Below are 15440 nucleotides of genomic sequence, written 5' to 3'. Positions count from 1 at the left end.
TTGGTGATGGACTCATGACAGAGCTGCAAGAGCATCTTAGGATGTTTATGAAAAAACTATGAGATGGCTGTGAAGACCACTATGAAGGATTTTTTTTGCAACCTCTGTTGCATTGCTAGCTTCCACCCAACACTATTGTTTAGGGTAAATAGGTCCTTAACTTCTCCCACAGAAAGACATCAAAATTTAGTGAATTGACAATCAGTTTTGCAAGCTTTTTTGAGGATGAAGTCTTGAAGCTCTGCTAGGATCTGTCTGCTAACACTGACACAGTTTCTTCTGGTCCACAGTCTACCGTCATGGATAGAGGTGGACAGTATCCTGGATGTTGTGAAGCTTACCACTTGTCTCTTGTGCTCATGCCCATCATTGCTGGTAAAGACTAGCAATGATGGAACATAGGCTCCCTTGGTAGACCCTGGAATGCAGGGGGTCTTCCTGGGGAGGTTAAAAGAGACAATGGTTAGATCACTCTTAAAGAAACCATCTCTAGATTCCAATAATCTATCCAACTACTGCCCAGTGTCGAATTTACCATTCCTGGGAAAGGCATTTCAGAGAGCAGTAGTGGAGCACCTCCAGTTTATCCTGAATGACACCACAGCCTTGAACCCTTCTCTCCCTGATGAAACTTAACAGCCTTCAAGCCATACATCAAGTTTTTTATAGATAATTTGCAGCTGCATAAATACAGCTAGATCACATGTGTACTTTTTATCCTGTCTGATAGTAAAATCTTTAGGTTCTCCTGTTCAGAAACGTTTTGTAGATGGTCACCCCAGGGAGTAATATATATTGGTTGCAAAGTGACATAACAGGGGCAGCTAAAAAAAAGAATATGGGCAGTTGAGACAACTTAATCCTTACAGAAAATACAAACATGTTTCTCAGGTTGGATGCTACTAAAATGGCCCTTCATCTCATAGCAGACTTTCTAAGTAGCTTGAAAGGGTGATATTTTGGAACTGTTAGGTAAAATAAATATTTAGGCACTTTGAATATTTTCTAATGAGCAGAAGTAAATAAGGGAACATTTCCAATCAGCATTGAATCTTAGCATAACCCAATCTTTTAAAATAAATGTTTTCATACAGTAAACAAGAATATTTTTTGTGAATCTCTAGGATCTGGGCTCCGGTTTAATATTGCAAACTTTGAATCAACTGGGCTAAGCCACGATTCCGACCAAGAACTAGCTGTTATTATTTGCAGTAAGGATGGTACAGCATTATATTCATGGAGTGATGGTCTGAACTTAATAGTTCGGTACCATGCTATTGTTGATATCTGAGGAAGTCTGAGTTTTAGCTGCACCACAGTCAATAATACACTGGGAGGAAGAGAGACCATCTTACAAAAGAAAGGTTGCTGGCCCTTATCCAGAGGATCCAGTGGTCTGTTGTTCCAAACTGGAGTAGCACAGTGCAATTTGGGAAGAATAATGGCCTTGTATAACAGAAGTGGAATAAACTGGTCATCTTTGGTATTGAAGAATTTCTTGAGAATGGCTAGTATCATTTGAGTCCTTTCTTACAACAGAGTTTATATAGGAGTTCTGGGATAAGTTATAATTAAACATAACACCAAGATGTTTAAACTGTCTAACTTCTTTGATAATTTCTCCTTCAAGCATTCTGACTTAAAGAACCTCAAGTTCTTTGTTTTGGCAAAACTGTCAGCAACTCTTGAGCACAAAAGACAGAAATCATTCATGAGTTTCTTCAAGCCAATTGAGATTTGGCTAAGGAGAACTAAATCATCTGCAGATGAAAGCACTGGTAGTGGTTGATTTGCTTAATATGGTATGTATTATTTTGCGGATTTGGGACGAGGTTATTTATGTATAAATTGAATATGTGTGGAGCTAAAACACATCCTTGTTTTACAACTTTTTCAATTCTGATTGATTCTTATTGATCTCAGAGATGAATTCAGATTGGTTTTTAACTCTAGAACATTGCCAGTATATAAATTCTTAATCAAGGCCAATAGCTGCTTAGGAATAGAAGTGGAATCCAACTTTTCCCATAACTGAGTTTGGGATACCGAATCAAAAGTTACTTAAAGATCAACAAAGGCAGCAAATATAGATTCTCTACTAGTATTAATATATTTATTGGTGTGAGTTGACAAGATTAAACAATGTTGTATGCGTTTACTGCCTTTCCAAAATCCAAACTGCTTTATATGCATTTACAGCCTTAGAGTTGATAAGATCAAGCAATGTTGTATGCACTTACAGCATTTCTAAAAGCCAAACTGTATGTCGCACTCACCAGATATCTTCCAGTTCTAAAATTCCCATATAATCCAAAAACATTTTTGGGAGTTTTCAACCAGTACTTTTTGCTTTATCTTTTTAAGTACCTAACACCCCATTCATTATCTCCAAATATTAAAATCTCACATTCTTGAAAATCTGATGTTTTGATTTTTTTAAAAAAATCCCCCCAAAATCATATTTATATTGTTTTGGGACATATATTGACACTAATGTCCACATTGTTCTTTCTGATAGTTTATTCTTCAACATCAAATATCGTCCATTCTGGTCTTATAATTCTTCAAAAACCTCCAGACTTCAGTTATTAATATATATTCACACACACACCGAGCAGATGCAATATATATTATCTTCAGTTGCAATTTCTTCAGTTGAACATATGAACATATGAAGCTGCCTTATAATGAATCAGACCCTTGGTCCATCAAAGTCAGTATTGTCTTTTCTCAGACTGGCAGCGGCTCTCCAGGGTCTCAAACTGAGGTTTTTCACACCTATTTGCCTGGACCCTTTTTTGGAGATGCCAGGGATTGAACCTGGGACCTTCTACTTCCCAAGCAGATGCTCTACCACTGAGCCACCATCCCTCCCCGATTGACAGTTTTGGATCTTTTAATAGGGTGAGTTTAATCCATTCAAATTCAAAGAGATTATTTTAATTTCATTCATTTCTCTCCTTTTTTGTCTCTTTTCCTTCCTTCTTTTCTCCTTCTTTAGATGAGCGTCAAGCATCTTCTGGTCCCGAGTTTTTATCACTATCTTTCACTGTCAGTTTTTGAAAGAGTACTTCAACTTGTTCTGCTGTAGTTCTTGTTTCACTGTACTTTGTAAAAAATATTTCTAAAGCACAGGAGATTTTTCAGTGATCTTATATTCTTCTGTTACAGCACTTTTTCTGTTCTCCAAATTGTATTACAGGTTGTATATCTTGAATTAATTTTAAAGATTTGTTCGATCTCTAGGAAATCATCTTGCACTTTCAAATAATCTTGTATTAACTTTCAAAATCTGTTTTATATATCTGATCTGCCAACATTTTCTGAAATTCTGTGGAACTGAAGATTGTTACTGCTACATTTTGTTTCCAAAACCTCAATATGTTCCGCTTCTGTTAAAGAAGTTTGCAATCCTTGCAATGATTCAATTTTTTCTTGTTTTCCTTTAAGTTCTTTTTGCTTTGTCTTGATTTTTTAGATATCTTATTTATTTTCTTGCATGTTTTGACTTATTTCTTGCAATCCAGATGAAATCTCAGTCCTTATCTTTTGTATATTCTTCTTTAATTTGGAAATAGTGCCTTGAGAGTCTTTTTATCAATTTGGTTTATTTTAAATTAGGGGCATTTTTTGAGGTTTTGCAAAAGATCATATAGCTCATTACTAGAAAACAATAATAATTTTAGCACAAAATAATTATAACAGAAAATATCGGTCTTAATCGATATTTATATATGTTTTTTTATACAAAGTGTTAGAAAAGTATACCGTTTAATGTATTTCAGGATTAATGAGCTGTACTCCAGTTACCTCTCTACGAAATTAAAATGTAATAATGTAAGAAATGTATAGCAAAATAAGGCCTTAGAAAGCGAATTCTCATAAAGAAAAGTCCATTTCCCCTCTATCCCACATTCTCTGAACTAATTGCCAATAATGTTGTTTTCGCGATAGAATCTAGATGGTAAGATGAAATTTAAAATATGTCTGGTACGATTTGAAGTGGGGGTGGCTCCAAATTGTAATCAAGTTCTCTTATCTTTTGACAGAATTTGATATGGTGATAAGATAAGGTTAAAGGAAATATTGTTCTCTTCAATAGCTTGTTGGGATGTATTAGTTACCAGCTCTCAGCAAATGAGCCCTGTGGATCTGTTGCAATGCAAAAGAATCTGGCAATCCACTACAAGAGCTTTCAGAGCAGAAGGACAGCAAAAAGAAAATGGTCTTCATGGAATTCGATTCATATATATGGAGACCACATGCAAAGCCCCCTGTGTCCCACCTAGCCCAGAGAGTGGAGAAGGAGCAGCGACAGGCTGATTGGAAAGAGAGAAAGTCCGTCTGGTGTCCTGGCACTCTGGAACAAAAGCTGGAGTCTGCCTTGTGCTGGCACGGAGGAGCCCCCCTGAGGATGGTGCCTGGAGGTGTGTGGGGAAGGAGGGGTCCCCGCCCCATCCCCAGTCTCTAGCTTCTGCACTCTGGTACTAGAACACCAGACTTTCAGTCTCGGTGCCTTTCCCCCATAGTCTGTGTCAAACCAGGTCTGGGAAGGCAACTGCATCAAGCCCAGTGGGCAGGTAACCCAGCCGGTGCTTGCTGGGCCCGCCCCACCCCTAATGCCCAGGTGGAGCCCAGTTTCAACTGCCCAGCACTGGCTACTGGCAGTAAGCCAGGTGGGTGCCCCTTCAGGTGCACATGGGGGAATGACCCCCTGACCCCTGGCCAAGCCGGCCTCTGTGGAGCAAGCCGGGGCAGCCACAGGTGTGACTCCAGCCCAGGTGGTGACATGGCTGCCCACGGTGGGGAACTGGCTGGACATATCTTGATCCTCCGCGCTGTTCCTCACCTCAGGCAACTCCTCCTGAGGTTGTTGCTGCTCCTCACCTTCTGGATTGGCAACAGTAAGCAAGCGGTGAGGTGCACCCCAAGGCCGGCTTCTGACATGCAGCAAGACAGGGATATTGGGATGTATTAGTTTCCAGCTCTCAGCAAATGAGCCCTGTGGATCTGCTGCCATGCAAAAGTATCTGGCATTCCACTACAAGAGCTTTCAGAGCAGAAGGACATCAAAAAGTGGAGGGGAGCCCCTCTTTTGAAGCCCGGCATCAGGAGGAGGCAGGAGAGCCCTGGAGCAGAAGCAAGCGCTTGACTACCTGCCCTGGGTGCAAAAGGTGCAAAGAGACGCTAGTACAGGAGAGCCAGGAAAAACATATGGCAGGCAAGCTGCAGCCACACACCTCACCAGGGGCCTCTTTAGGCAAGGCCGCCAACAGTGTGGGGAGGGGGGGACAAAAAGTTTTTTTTTGGGGGGGGGAGAAAGTCAGCTGTTAGAACTCCTGGAGCTCTGCTCCTCCCATGAGGCCTGCCTTTACTTAATTGGGGGGGGGGCGCATCTGGAGATTTATCAGTTCTTGTCTTTCACTAGAGGAATATCCAGCTACATTAAGTGTGCTGGAAGAATTATTTGTCTCACTGTTCATCTGTGAGTTAGCTGAACCAGCTGTTTTTTAATAATTTCTCCAGCTCCAGAATTTTTTAAATAATTTCTCAGTTCTGAAACAGTTGGACATAGATTGTTCTGTCCCCTTCAGGGACATTTTCCCTTGAGCATGTAACTGTAAAGGTCTCTTATGATTCTTGGGTTAATTTCAAGGACTTCTGTATATAAATATTAGAACATGGTTGGGAATTGTCTTTTTACACAAATACTCATTGAGGGATCCCAGCAGATCTTGAGCTTGCTCTCCTACAGAGGCCAAGTTATTAGCATCTCAAAACAATAATTCCCCCCCCCCATTCCTTGCTACAAATTTTCTAGTCTTTAGGTGCTACTGGAATCTTTCTCTTTTCTACTGACATTTGTTGTTTATGCAAACTATTCACTTATAAACTACAACAGCAGAACACTGCAAAAGAATAAACAAGAAGAAATATCTTGTCTCTTTTTTCACCCAAGAATCTCTGTTATGTAAATATTCCCCAAGTAAAATAAGTGCATTGAACCTGAGCTTTAGGAACATTTGCCAATTGAGTGTGTTTCTATACAAAGTTAAGTGCTACCTTACTTCTCATATGGCATCTTAAACTATGCAGAAAGAGAAGTTTGGGCTACTCACTGTTTCTTCTCGTTCATCTCCCATGCTTCAAGTACTCGTTCTATTAAATGGCACTTAAGGAAAAGCTATAAAAGAAAAACAGCTTTAGTTTTTTTGGGTTTTCTGCACTACAAAGCCTACAGAAATTAAATGAATAATAAGAACCAACAATGCGTTCAAGCACAATACAAATGACCACATATGTTGCTACCTACCTGAAGAGGAAGCTAAGCTACTGTTCCTCAAACATATACTAACATGTACAACGATACCATCCATCCCCAAGTATTAAGTCCACTTTTGTAGTCATGTGTGTGTGGGCTGACCACAGAAAATAATTCTACAAATATACATATAGAGAACCACTTGGCTTCCTTGCATTCTGCGATTTTTTTAAAAAAATGTTCATAGGAAGTCACAACACTAACTCTCCAAATGTAAAGGACTGTTGTGATTTCTCCCAATGAAATCTAGCAATGAAGTTTTCAAACTCAGAGTCAAATAATGGCACCAAGGAATACTGACAATCTATATTTTAGAAAGGGTATAGAACAGAATTTAATGTGAAGTCACACTTTCAAAAACATGTTTACCTAACACAGGTAATGTTGAACCTTTTTGATGATCCAGTTCCATGAGATTCACACCACAATGCAAATCCTTTACACAGCTGAAAACTGTGTGAAACAAAGTTAAGAGATTCCCTTAGGGGAATCTTTTCAGTCACATGTAAGGGTTCTGCATCAGTTCTAGTGAAAGAACTGGCATTCACATTTCCTCCTTGAACAGTGGTACTCATTTCTGGACATACACTGAGATAAGCAATGAGTACTTTCCTTAGTACTGCTGCCAGTAGCTCCTATGAAAGAGACAATGGGGTTGGATCTGCCATGTTTCCATGGACACAAGAACTTTCACCTGTAGAGCCTGACTCTTGTGGCTTCTCCCTTCCACAGCAGTCTGGAGGAGTCAGAAGAATTGGGCCCTACACTGACGGAATCCCCACCTGAGTAGCCAGATCCAACAGCAGGCCCAACAGAGGAAGAGAGTCACAGCCAGCCCAGTCATGGCTAAGCTGCTTGTTTTTCCAGGAGATGGCAGGCCACAGAGGCCAGTGTACCCCCAGTCTCTCCTGGGTCAGCAGAGCATAGAAGGAAGAGAGCGTGCTTGACAGCTCAGGAGTGATGACAATGAAGCACCTGCTTGGCTGTTCAGCAACAACCAGCGTTAATTCATGGAACAGAGTCCTTGCAGGACCAGGACTGAAAAGCCGACAGGGAAACAATAAAAGACGTGCACTTATAAGAAGGTGAACACAACTGCAAGAAGCAACACCTAGATCATGGGGGATAAGACAGCAAAAGAGGCAAATAAAAGGAACACGCTGAGCAAAGCTTGGCATGGAAGTAACCTTGCTCGCAACACCTTTTTTTTTTTTAAGTAACATGTGGTAATAAATTTCAATTTCTTACATCATTAATAATCACTTTTTTATCTATCCCATATATTACTTTCTACCCACCCCTCCCCCCTTTACTTGACCCCCGTCGGTGTTATATACTTAAAATCTTAATATTAAAGGTACCCTTAATTAATAAGAACCAAAATTAATATCCTCCTCCCTCTTATACTTAGTCATTATCAAAAATTGTCCAATGTCCTTTTATTTTCCACTCTTTTTCTACGTATCTTCTGAACTTTTTCCACTCCATCTTAAATACTTCTAAATCATAGTCCCTTAAGGTTCTTGTTAACTTGTCCATTTCACTCCATGTCATAACTTTTACAATCCAATCCCATTTCTCTGGTATTTTTTCTTGCTTCCACAACTGCGCATACAATGTCCTAGCAGCTGAGAGCAAGTACCAGATTAAAGTTCTATCTTCTTTTGGAATTTTTTCCATTTGTAATCCCAACAGAAAAGTCTCTGCAACTTTGTTAAATTCGTATCCCAAGATCTTTGAAATCTCTCGTTGAATCATCTGCCAATACTTTTTCGCTCTTTCACAAGTCCACCACATATGGTAGAAAGTACCTTCATGTTTTTTACATTTCCAACATCTATCTGACATCTTATTGTTCCTCTCTGCCAACTTTTTAGGAGTCATATACCATCTGTACATCATCTTAAAACAATTTTCTTTAATACTCTGACATGTTGAGAGTTTCAGAGTTCTTCCACAAATGTCCCATGTGTCCATCTGTATTTCTGTATTTACATTAATTGCCCACTTAATCATTTGAGATTTCACTACTTCATCTTCCGTAGACCATTTTAAAAGAAACGTGTAGATTTTCGAAATCAATTTTTCATTATCTCCAAGCAGAACTTTTTCCATTTGTTTGTTCTTGTCTTATTCCTTCAGTTTTAAAATCGCTTTCCACCAAACTTTTTATTTGTTGCATTTGAAACCAATCATATTTATTGTTTAACTCTTCAGCAGTTTTCAATTCTATTTTACCGCTTTGTATTTTTAGTAATTGATTATATGACATCCCTTTATCCTCTCCTGTCTCAGCTGTTATTCTTATTACTTCTGCTGGCACTATCCATATTGGTTTTCTCTCATCGCCATATTTCTTGTACTTCATCCAAATATTTAGCAGATTATTTCTTATATAATGGTGAGAAAAAAAACATCCAACTTTTTCTTTCCATAGTACATATAAGCGTGCCAGCCGAATTTATTTCCATGACCTTCCAACGTTAAAAGTTTTTTATTCAACAGCGTCACCCAATCTTTTATCCACACTAGACAAACTGCTTCACGATATAATCTTAAATCTGGTAGTTGAAATCCTCCTCTTTCTTTAGCATCTGTTAAAACTTTAATTTTAATCCTTGGGTTTTTCCTGGCCCATACAAATTCTGAAATCTTTCTTTGCCATTTATTAAATTGTTTACTGTCTTTCACAAACGGAATAGTTTGAAACAAATACATTATTCTTGGCAAAATGTTCATCTTAATTGCAGCTATTCTACCAAGCAATGACAAATTAAGCTTGTTCCATTTTATCATATCTTCATCCATTTTACGCCATAACTTTTCATAATTGTTTTTAAACAGATAAATATTCTTCGTTGTTATTTCCATGCCCAAGTATTTTACTTTAGGGGTAACGTCACATCCCGTTAATCTCTGCAATTCCTTTTACTTACTTGCATATTTTTACGCAAAATTTTTGACTTTTCTTTATTAACATAAAGTCCCACCAATTCTCCAAAATATTGTATTTTGGCTAACAACAAACGTGTTACTTGCATAGGATTTTCATTTATAAACATTATATCATCTGCAAATGCTCTATATTTATAGGAAAATCCTTTAATTCTCGTTCCTTCTATTTCTTCATCATCTTGTATTTGCAGCAATAAGATTTCAAGAGTCATTATAAACAACAATGGTGAAAGCGGACAACCTTGCCTTGTACCTTTGCTGATTGTCATTTCTTCTGTAAGATCTGCATTTATACATAACCTTGCACGTTGTTCAGTATAAACTGCTTTTATCATTCTTATAAAGTTTTTCCCCAACTTTATTTTCTCCATTACTGCAAACATAAAGTCCCAATTCAAATTATCAAAAGCTTTCTCTGCGTCCACAAAGAATAATGCAACTTCCTTCTCTGGATGTCTTTCATAGTATTCTACAATATTTACAACAGTTCTAATATTGTCTCTTATTTGCCTTTTAGGGAGAAAACCCGCTTGGTCTTCCTTTATAAAGTTTATTAGACATTGTTTAAGCCGTTCTACTAAGATTCTTGTGTATATTGCCACACCTTTTAGTGCTGACCTATTTAACAAACAGAGCTGCAGCCTGACCGTTGACTTGTATCTTGTTGAATCTGTGGTTGCTCCGGAAGCCTGGGCCCAGACACCTTTATTTTGCACCTGCTTCCAAGCTTTGGAACTGCATCCCTGGATCCTCCAACCCTGACTGTTGAACTGAACGTTCAGATACCTGACTCCAAACCAGTTTGTAGACTTTGCTCTTATGTTTTTCTGTATTTGTTGTCCTTATAGCTGTGTACCCAGAAACCATGGGTACAGCAACAATGGAAGGCTTAGACCTGAACTTAACACCGGGGGAAAGGTGATTTGGGGGCCCATTTGGGGCTACTATGGGGAGGGGAGTCAGTAATGTCACACTTTGCAGGTGACACTCCTTGTACCAGCAGAAATTCAGTGCTGAATCCACCCTGGTATAAGAGATGCCAGAAGTGAGGGAGAAAACAGAGTTGCATGACTACTCAAATATCCACTTGAACATCAGTTATCTGCTATTTTTTTTTTTGTGGTACCTGTGGTATGTCACATTTGGGTGATTAGCAAGCTGTCCTATCTATGCTGGATGTGATTATTTATTTATTACTTTAGATTTATAATCCGCTCTTCCCACAGATGGGCTCAATAATCAATACATACATACATATCTATCTACAGTATGTCACAGAAGTGAGTAGACACATTTTGTAAATATTTAAGTATGTCTTTTCATGTGACAACACTGAAGAAATGACACTTGGCTACAATGCAAAGTAGTGAGTCTACAGCTTGTATAGCAATGTAAATGTGCTGTCCCCTCAGAATTATGCAACACGCAGCCATTAATGTCTAAAAAGTTGTCAACAAAAGTGAGTACACCCCTAAGTGATACTGTCCAAATGGGGCCCAAAGTGTCAATATTCTGTGTGGCCACCATTATTTTCCAGCACTTGGGCATAGATTTCACCAGAGCTTCACAGGTTGCCACTGGAGTCCTCTTCCACTCCTCCATGACGACATCACGTAGCTGGTGGATGTTAAGAGACCTTGCGCACCTCCACCTTCCATTTCAGGTGCTCAATAGGGTTTAGGTCTGGAGACATGCTTGGCCAGTCCATCACCTTTACCCTCAGCTTCTTTAGCAAGGCAGTGGTCGTTTTGAAGGTGTGTTTGGGGTCGTTATCATGTTGGAATACTACCCTGCGGCCCAGTCTCCGAAGGGAGGGGATCATGCTCTGCTTCAGTATGTCACAGTATATGTTGGCATTCATGGTTCCCTCAATGAACTGTAGCACCGCAGTGCCAGCAGCACTCATGCAGCCCCAGACCATGACATTACTACAGAGGTTGAAGGGGTGGGGGGTCAGCCTGTCAGTGCTCAGACCATACGCTGCATGCTGCATCAAATTGGTCTGCAGGGCTGTCATCCCAGAAGCAAGCCTCTTCTAAAGATGATGCACAAGAAAGCCCGCAAACGGTTTGCTGCAGATAAGCAGACTAAGGACATGGATTTCTGGAACCATGTCCTGTGGTCCGATGAGACCAAGATAAACTTATTTGGTTCAGATGGTGTCAAGCGTGTGTGGCGGCAACCAGGTAAGGAGTACAAAGACAAGTGTGTCTTGCCTACAGTCAAGCATGGTGGTGGGAATGTCATGGTCTGGGGCTGCATGAGTGCTGCCAGTACTGGGGAGCTACAGTTCATTGAGGAAACCATGAATACCAACATGTACTATGACATACTGAAACAGAGCATGATCCTCCTGTGGCAGAGAATTTCACATGTTAATCACCCTTTGGGAGAAGAAATACTTCCTTTTATCCGTTCTAACCCAACTGCTCAGCAATTTCATTGAATGCCCACGAGTTCTTGTATTGTGAGAAAGGGAGAAAAGTACTTCTTTCTCTACTTTCTCCATTCCATGCATAATCTTGTAAACCTCTATCATGTCACCCCACAGTCGATGTTTCTCCAAGCTAAAGAGCCCCAGGCGTTTTAACCTTTCTTCATAGGGAAAGTGTTCCAACCCTTAAATCATTCTAGTTGCCCTTTTCTGGACTTTTTCCAATGCTATAATATCCTTTTTGAGGTGCGGTGACCAGAATTGTACACAGTATTCCAAATGAGACCATGCACCATCCCGCATATTCCCCAGAGAGCACTGCGTTCAGGGACGAAAAATCTATTGTCCATCCCTGGACCAAAAGAAGCCAGGTTGTGTACGACACGAGTCAGGGCCTTCTCGGTGGCAGCACCACAACTCTGGAACGCTCTCCCGGAGGCCATAAGGGCCCTGCAGGATTTGTCTACATTTCACAGGGCCTGTAAGACTGAATTGTTCCGACAGGCCAACATTTAACCGAGAGAGAGCTGCCACTGGACATCATATAGAGCACCATGCAGAGTATCGATGGTCACCATCGAGCTTTCAGAACCGCTATACTGTACTGTATTAATACAGCACCATGAAATGTTTTAAATAATTTAAATATGTAATTATGTTTTATTGGTTTTTAATGGAAGTGATGTGATGTTGTGAGCCGCCCTGAGTCCGCTTGCGGAGAGGGCGGGATATAAGCTTAACGTAATAAATAAGTAAATAAATTATACAGGGGCATTATGATACTGGCAGATTTGTTTTCAATTCCCTTCCTAATAATTCTCAGCATGGCGTTGGCCTTTTTTATTGCAATCGCACACTGTCGTGACATTTTCAGTGAGTTATCTACAACAACCCCAAGATCTTTCTCTTGGTCAGTCTCTGCCAGTTCACACCCCATCAACTCAACTTTGATTTGTAGCTGGGATTTTTGGCCCCAATGTGCATTACTTTACACTTGGCCACACTGAACCTCATCTGCCATGTTGACGCCCACTCACTCAGCCTCAACAGATCCCTTTGGAGCTCACAACCCTCTCTGGTTCTCACCACCCTGAACAATTTAGTGTCATCTGCAAACTTGGCCACTTCACTGCTTACTCCCAACTCCAAATAATGTACAAGTTAAAGAGCATGGGACCCAATACTGAGCCCTGCGGCACCCCACTGCTTACCGTCTTCCACTGTGAAGACTGCCCATTTATACTCACTCTCTGTTTCCTATTAATTAGCCAGTTTTTGATCCACAAGAGAATTTGTCCTTTTACTCCATGACTCTTGAGATTACTAAGGAGTTTTTAATGAGGAACTTTATAAAAAGCTTTCTGGAAGTCAAGGTAAACAACATCTATTGAGTCTCTTTTGTCCACATGTTTGTTTACCCCCTCAAAGAACTCTAACAGGTTAGTGAGGCAAGCTCTTCTCTTATAGAACCCATGCTGAGTCTTCCTCAATAACTTGTGTTCATCAATGTGCTTACTCATTCTGTCCTTGATAATGGTTTCTACCAACTTTCCCGGTATTGAAGTCAGACTGACTGGCCTGTAATTTCCCGGATCTCCTCTGAAACCCTTTTTAAAGATGGGGGTGACATTTGCTACCTTCCAGTCCTCGATTTCAATGAAAGATTACGTATTTTTGTCAGAAGATCCACAAGTAAAATATCTGACTCTTCCTCATATAATTCAACTTATTCTTTAACAGAAGGCTGAGGACTCAGAACCCCCTTTTTGGTCACTGAACAGAGGACTGCAATCCCTGGGGGAGGGGTCTGTAATTTGTTTTGTTCAACTCTCTCTTTTTTAAAAATGGGTTAAAGAATTTACCCACACCCTCATCTCTGCCCCATGTCCTGGGCTTAGAGTCTGACTCCGTCGTAGAGCACTTTTTCCAAAGGTCTCAAGAATCCTTCCTGATTCAGCCTACAGCCATGAGCATTATTGGCTTTGGCACCTTCCCCTGAAATATCTATGGTTTGACTCTCAAATTGAGTATCATTATTGGATGAAGGGGAATCTGGCAGTTAGAATTCAGCTAGAATATTGAGTCCTCCATGTTGAGTCTCTGGGCTGCAACTGAAAGTGAAAGCAGTTCCTCAGCCTGAAGCATTACTCCTTCTAGGACCCAGGGGCTGATTCAGTATAAGGCAGCTTCTAAAATGGCTGTTTTTCCCTCCTCTTTTTCTCTGAAGGCCTACAGCCTGAGGGGAACAAAGGGGTCTCATTGCTCAGGGAAAAAACAGGCCTTGGCTCCCAACTATACCAGAAGGAAGAGAGGGAGAATTTTTCTTAGCCATTTGCCCATCAGGTTCCCTTTACAAATGAGCAACACTGGGGTCCAGGCAGAAGAAAACGAAAAATGCTGGATCTGTGCCCAGGGCACAACCCTACGTTATTTGCAGGGTGCATCCAGCCTGGACCTCCACCGGCTCTGAATAAATCATCTAAGCCGGGCCTGGCTAGCTCTCAGACTTCTGGGCTAGCACCTTATTCGCTGGGTGCAGCCTTGGACCTCCACTGGCTCTGAATAAATCATCTACACCAGGATTGATGAGGTCTCAGCTAGCATGCCTGGGCAACACGGTTCCAGAAACTGCTGCTGACTCTGCCACTCACTTCTGAGTGTCCACAAGTGTGGGATCATGAAGGAACCAGCCAGGAGGTACTGGTGGCAAAAGTGGGAGTCAGTGAAGCTCCAAGACCACTGAGGGACCAGCCTATGGTTTCAGTGTCAAAGGAGCCATGCAGCTGGCTGCTGCAGCGAAGAATGGGATACCAGAGAGGCTTGGGTGCCTGTCTGGTTCCCTGGTCACCTCAATTTCTTTCTTCTTATCAGGATCTTTGAGTTCAAGAGATCTCAAGCCGACACATCCTGCTTCAGAGGCAGGGCCAGTAAGACTGGGAAACCAGGGGATAAGCCCCTCCCCTCCAGGATCAAGTTTGAGCCAGCCCTATCCTGGAAGAGGAGGAGCTACATCCCCAGTAGTAAGGACTGACCCACTACCAGGACCACCGAAGAATGTAAGAGTACTGATTCAGTACTCTATCATATGTGGTAGTCCTGCAACAAAGCCAAAAAATATTGGACAAAGATTCATGAAGAAATACATAAGTTATTAAAAGTTAACTTGCTGCTGAATCCAAAACATATGCTACTAAACATATCACCATCTAATGCAGGGCATCAAACATGCAGCCTGAGGGCCAAATCAGGCCCCCAGAGGGCTCCTATCAGGCCTGCAAGCAATTCACTGTCATCTGCTTCCTTTTCTGTCTTTTGTTTCTTTCTACATCACAGCTTGCTTTGCAAGGCTTGTTCAATCACACAGGAACTACAGAGCAAACCCTCTATTTTCTCCATTGGCTGACCAGAACACAAAGCAACTTATGTACAAAAGCTCACAATGTCCAGCTGTCTCACATTTTCCCTGGGTCTTAGGCTCAAAGCATTGACCAGGAGATTTGTGTAATGAATGTCAATAAATCAAAAGTAGATTTGCAACTTACAAATACACACCTGAACAACACCTGAACAGCCTACTGAAATAGGGTTGCCAAGTTCAATTCAATAAATATCTGGGGACTTTGGGAGTGGAGCCAGGAGACAGCCAGGAGCAAGGGTGCGACAAGCAGAACTGAACTCCAAAGGAAGTTCTGGCCATCCCATTTAAAGGGACCGCACACCTTTTAAATG

At 40.9% G+C, this 15440-nt stretch overlaps 1 protein-coding gene across 3 annotated transcripts in view; it reads right to left on the bottom strand.

Moving 5' to 3' along the window:
• PPP6R3 (protein phosphatase 6 regulatory subunit 3) overlaps positions 1–15440 on the bottom strand; it is a 130213-nt gene that overhangs the window by 84924 nt on the left and 29849 nt on the right. For all 3 annotated transcript variants that reach the window (XM_060262922.1, XM_060262923.1, XM_060262924.1), the window contains exon 11: positions 6120–6184. In XM_060262922.1, coding sequence (XP_060118905.1) covers positions 6120–6184 — 65 coding nt within the window. The remainder of the gene's footprint in view (positions 1–6119; positions 6185–15440) is intronic.

Source organism: Heteronotia binoei, chromosome 21, assembly GCF_032191835.1.
Source record: "Heteronotia binoei isolate CCM8104 ecotype False Entrance Well chromosome 21, APGP_CSIRO_Hbin_v1, whole genome shotgun sequence".
NCBI lineage: Eukaryota > Metazoa > Chordata > Lepidosauria > Squamata > Gekkonidae > Heteronotia > Heteronotia binoei.
This window is presented reverse-complemented; position numbering and strand designations above follow the sequence as displayed.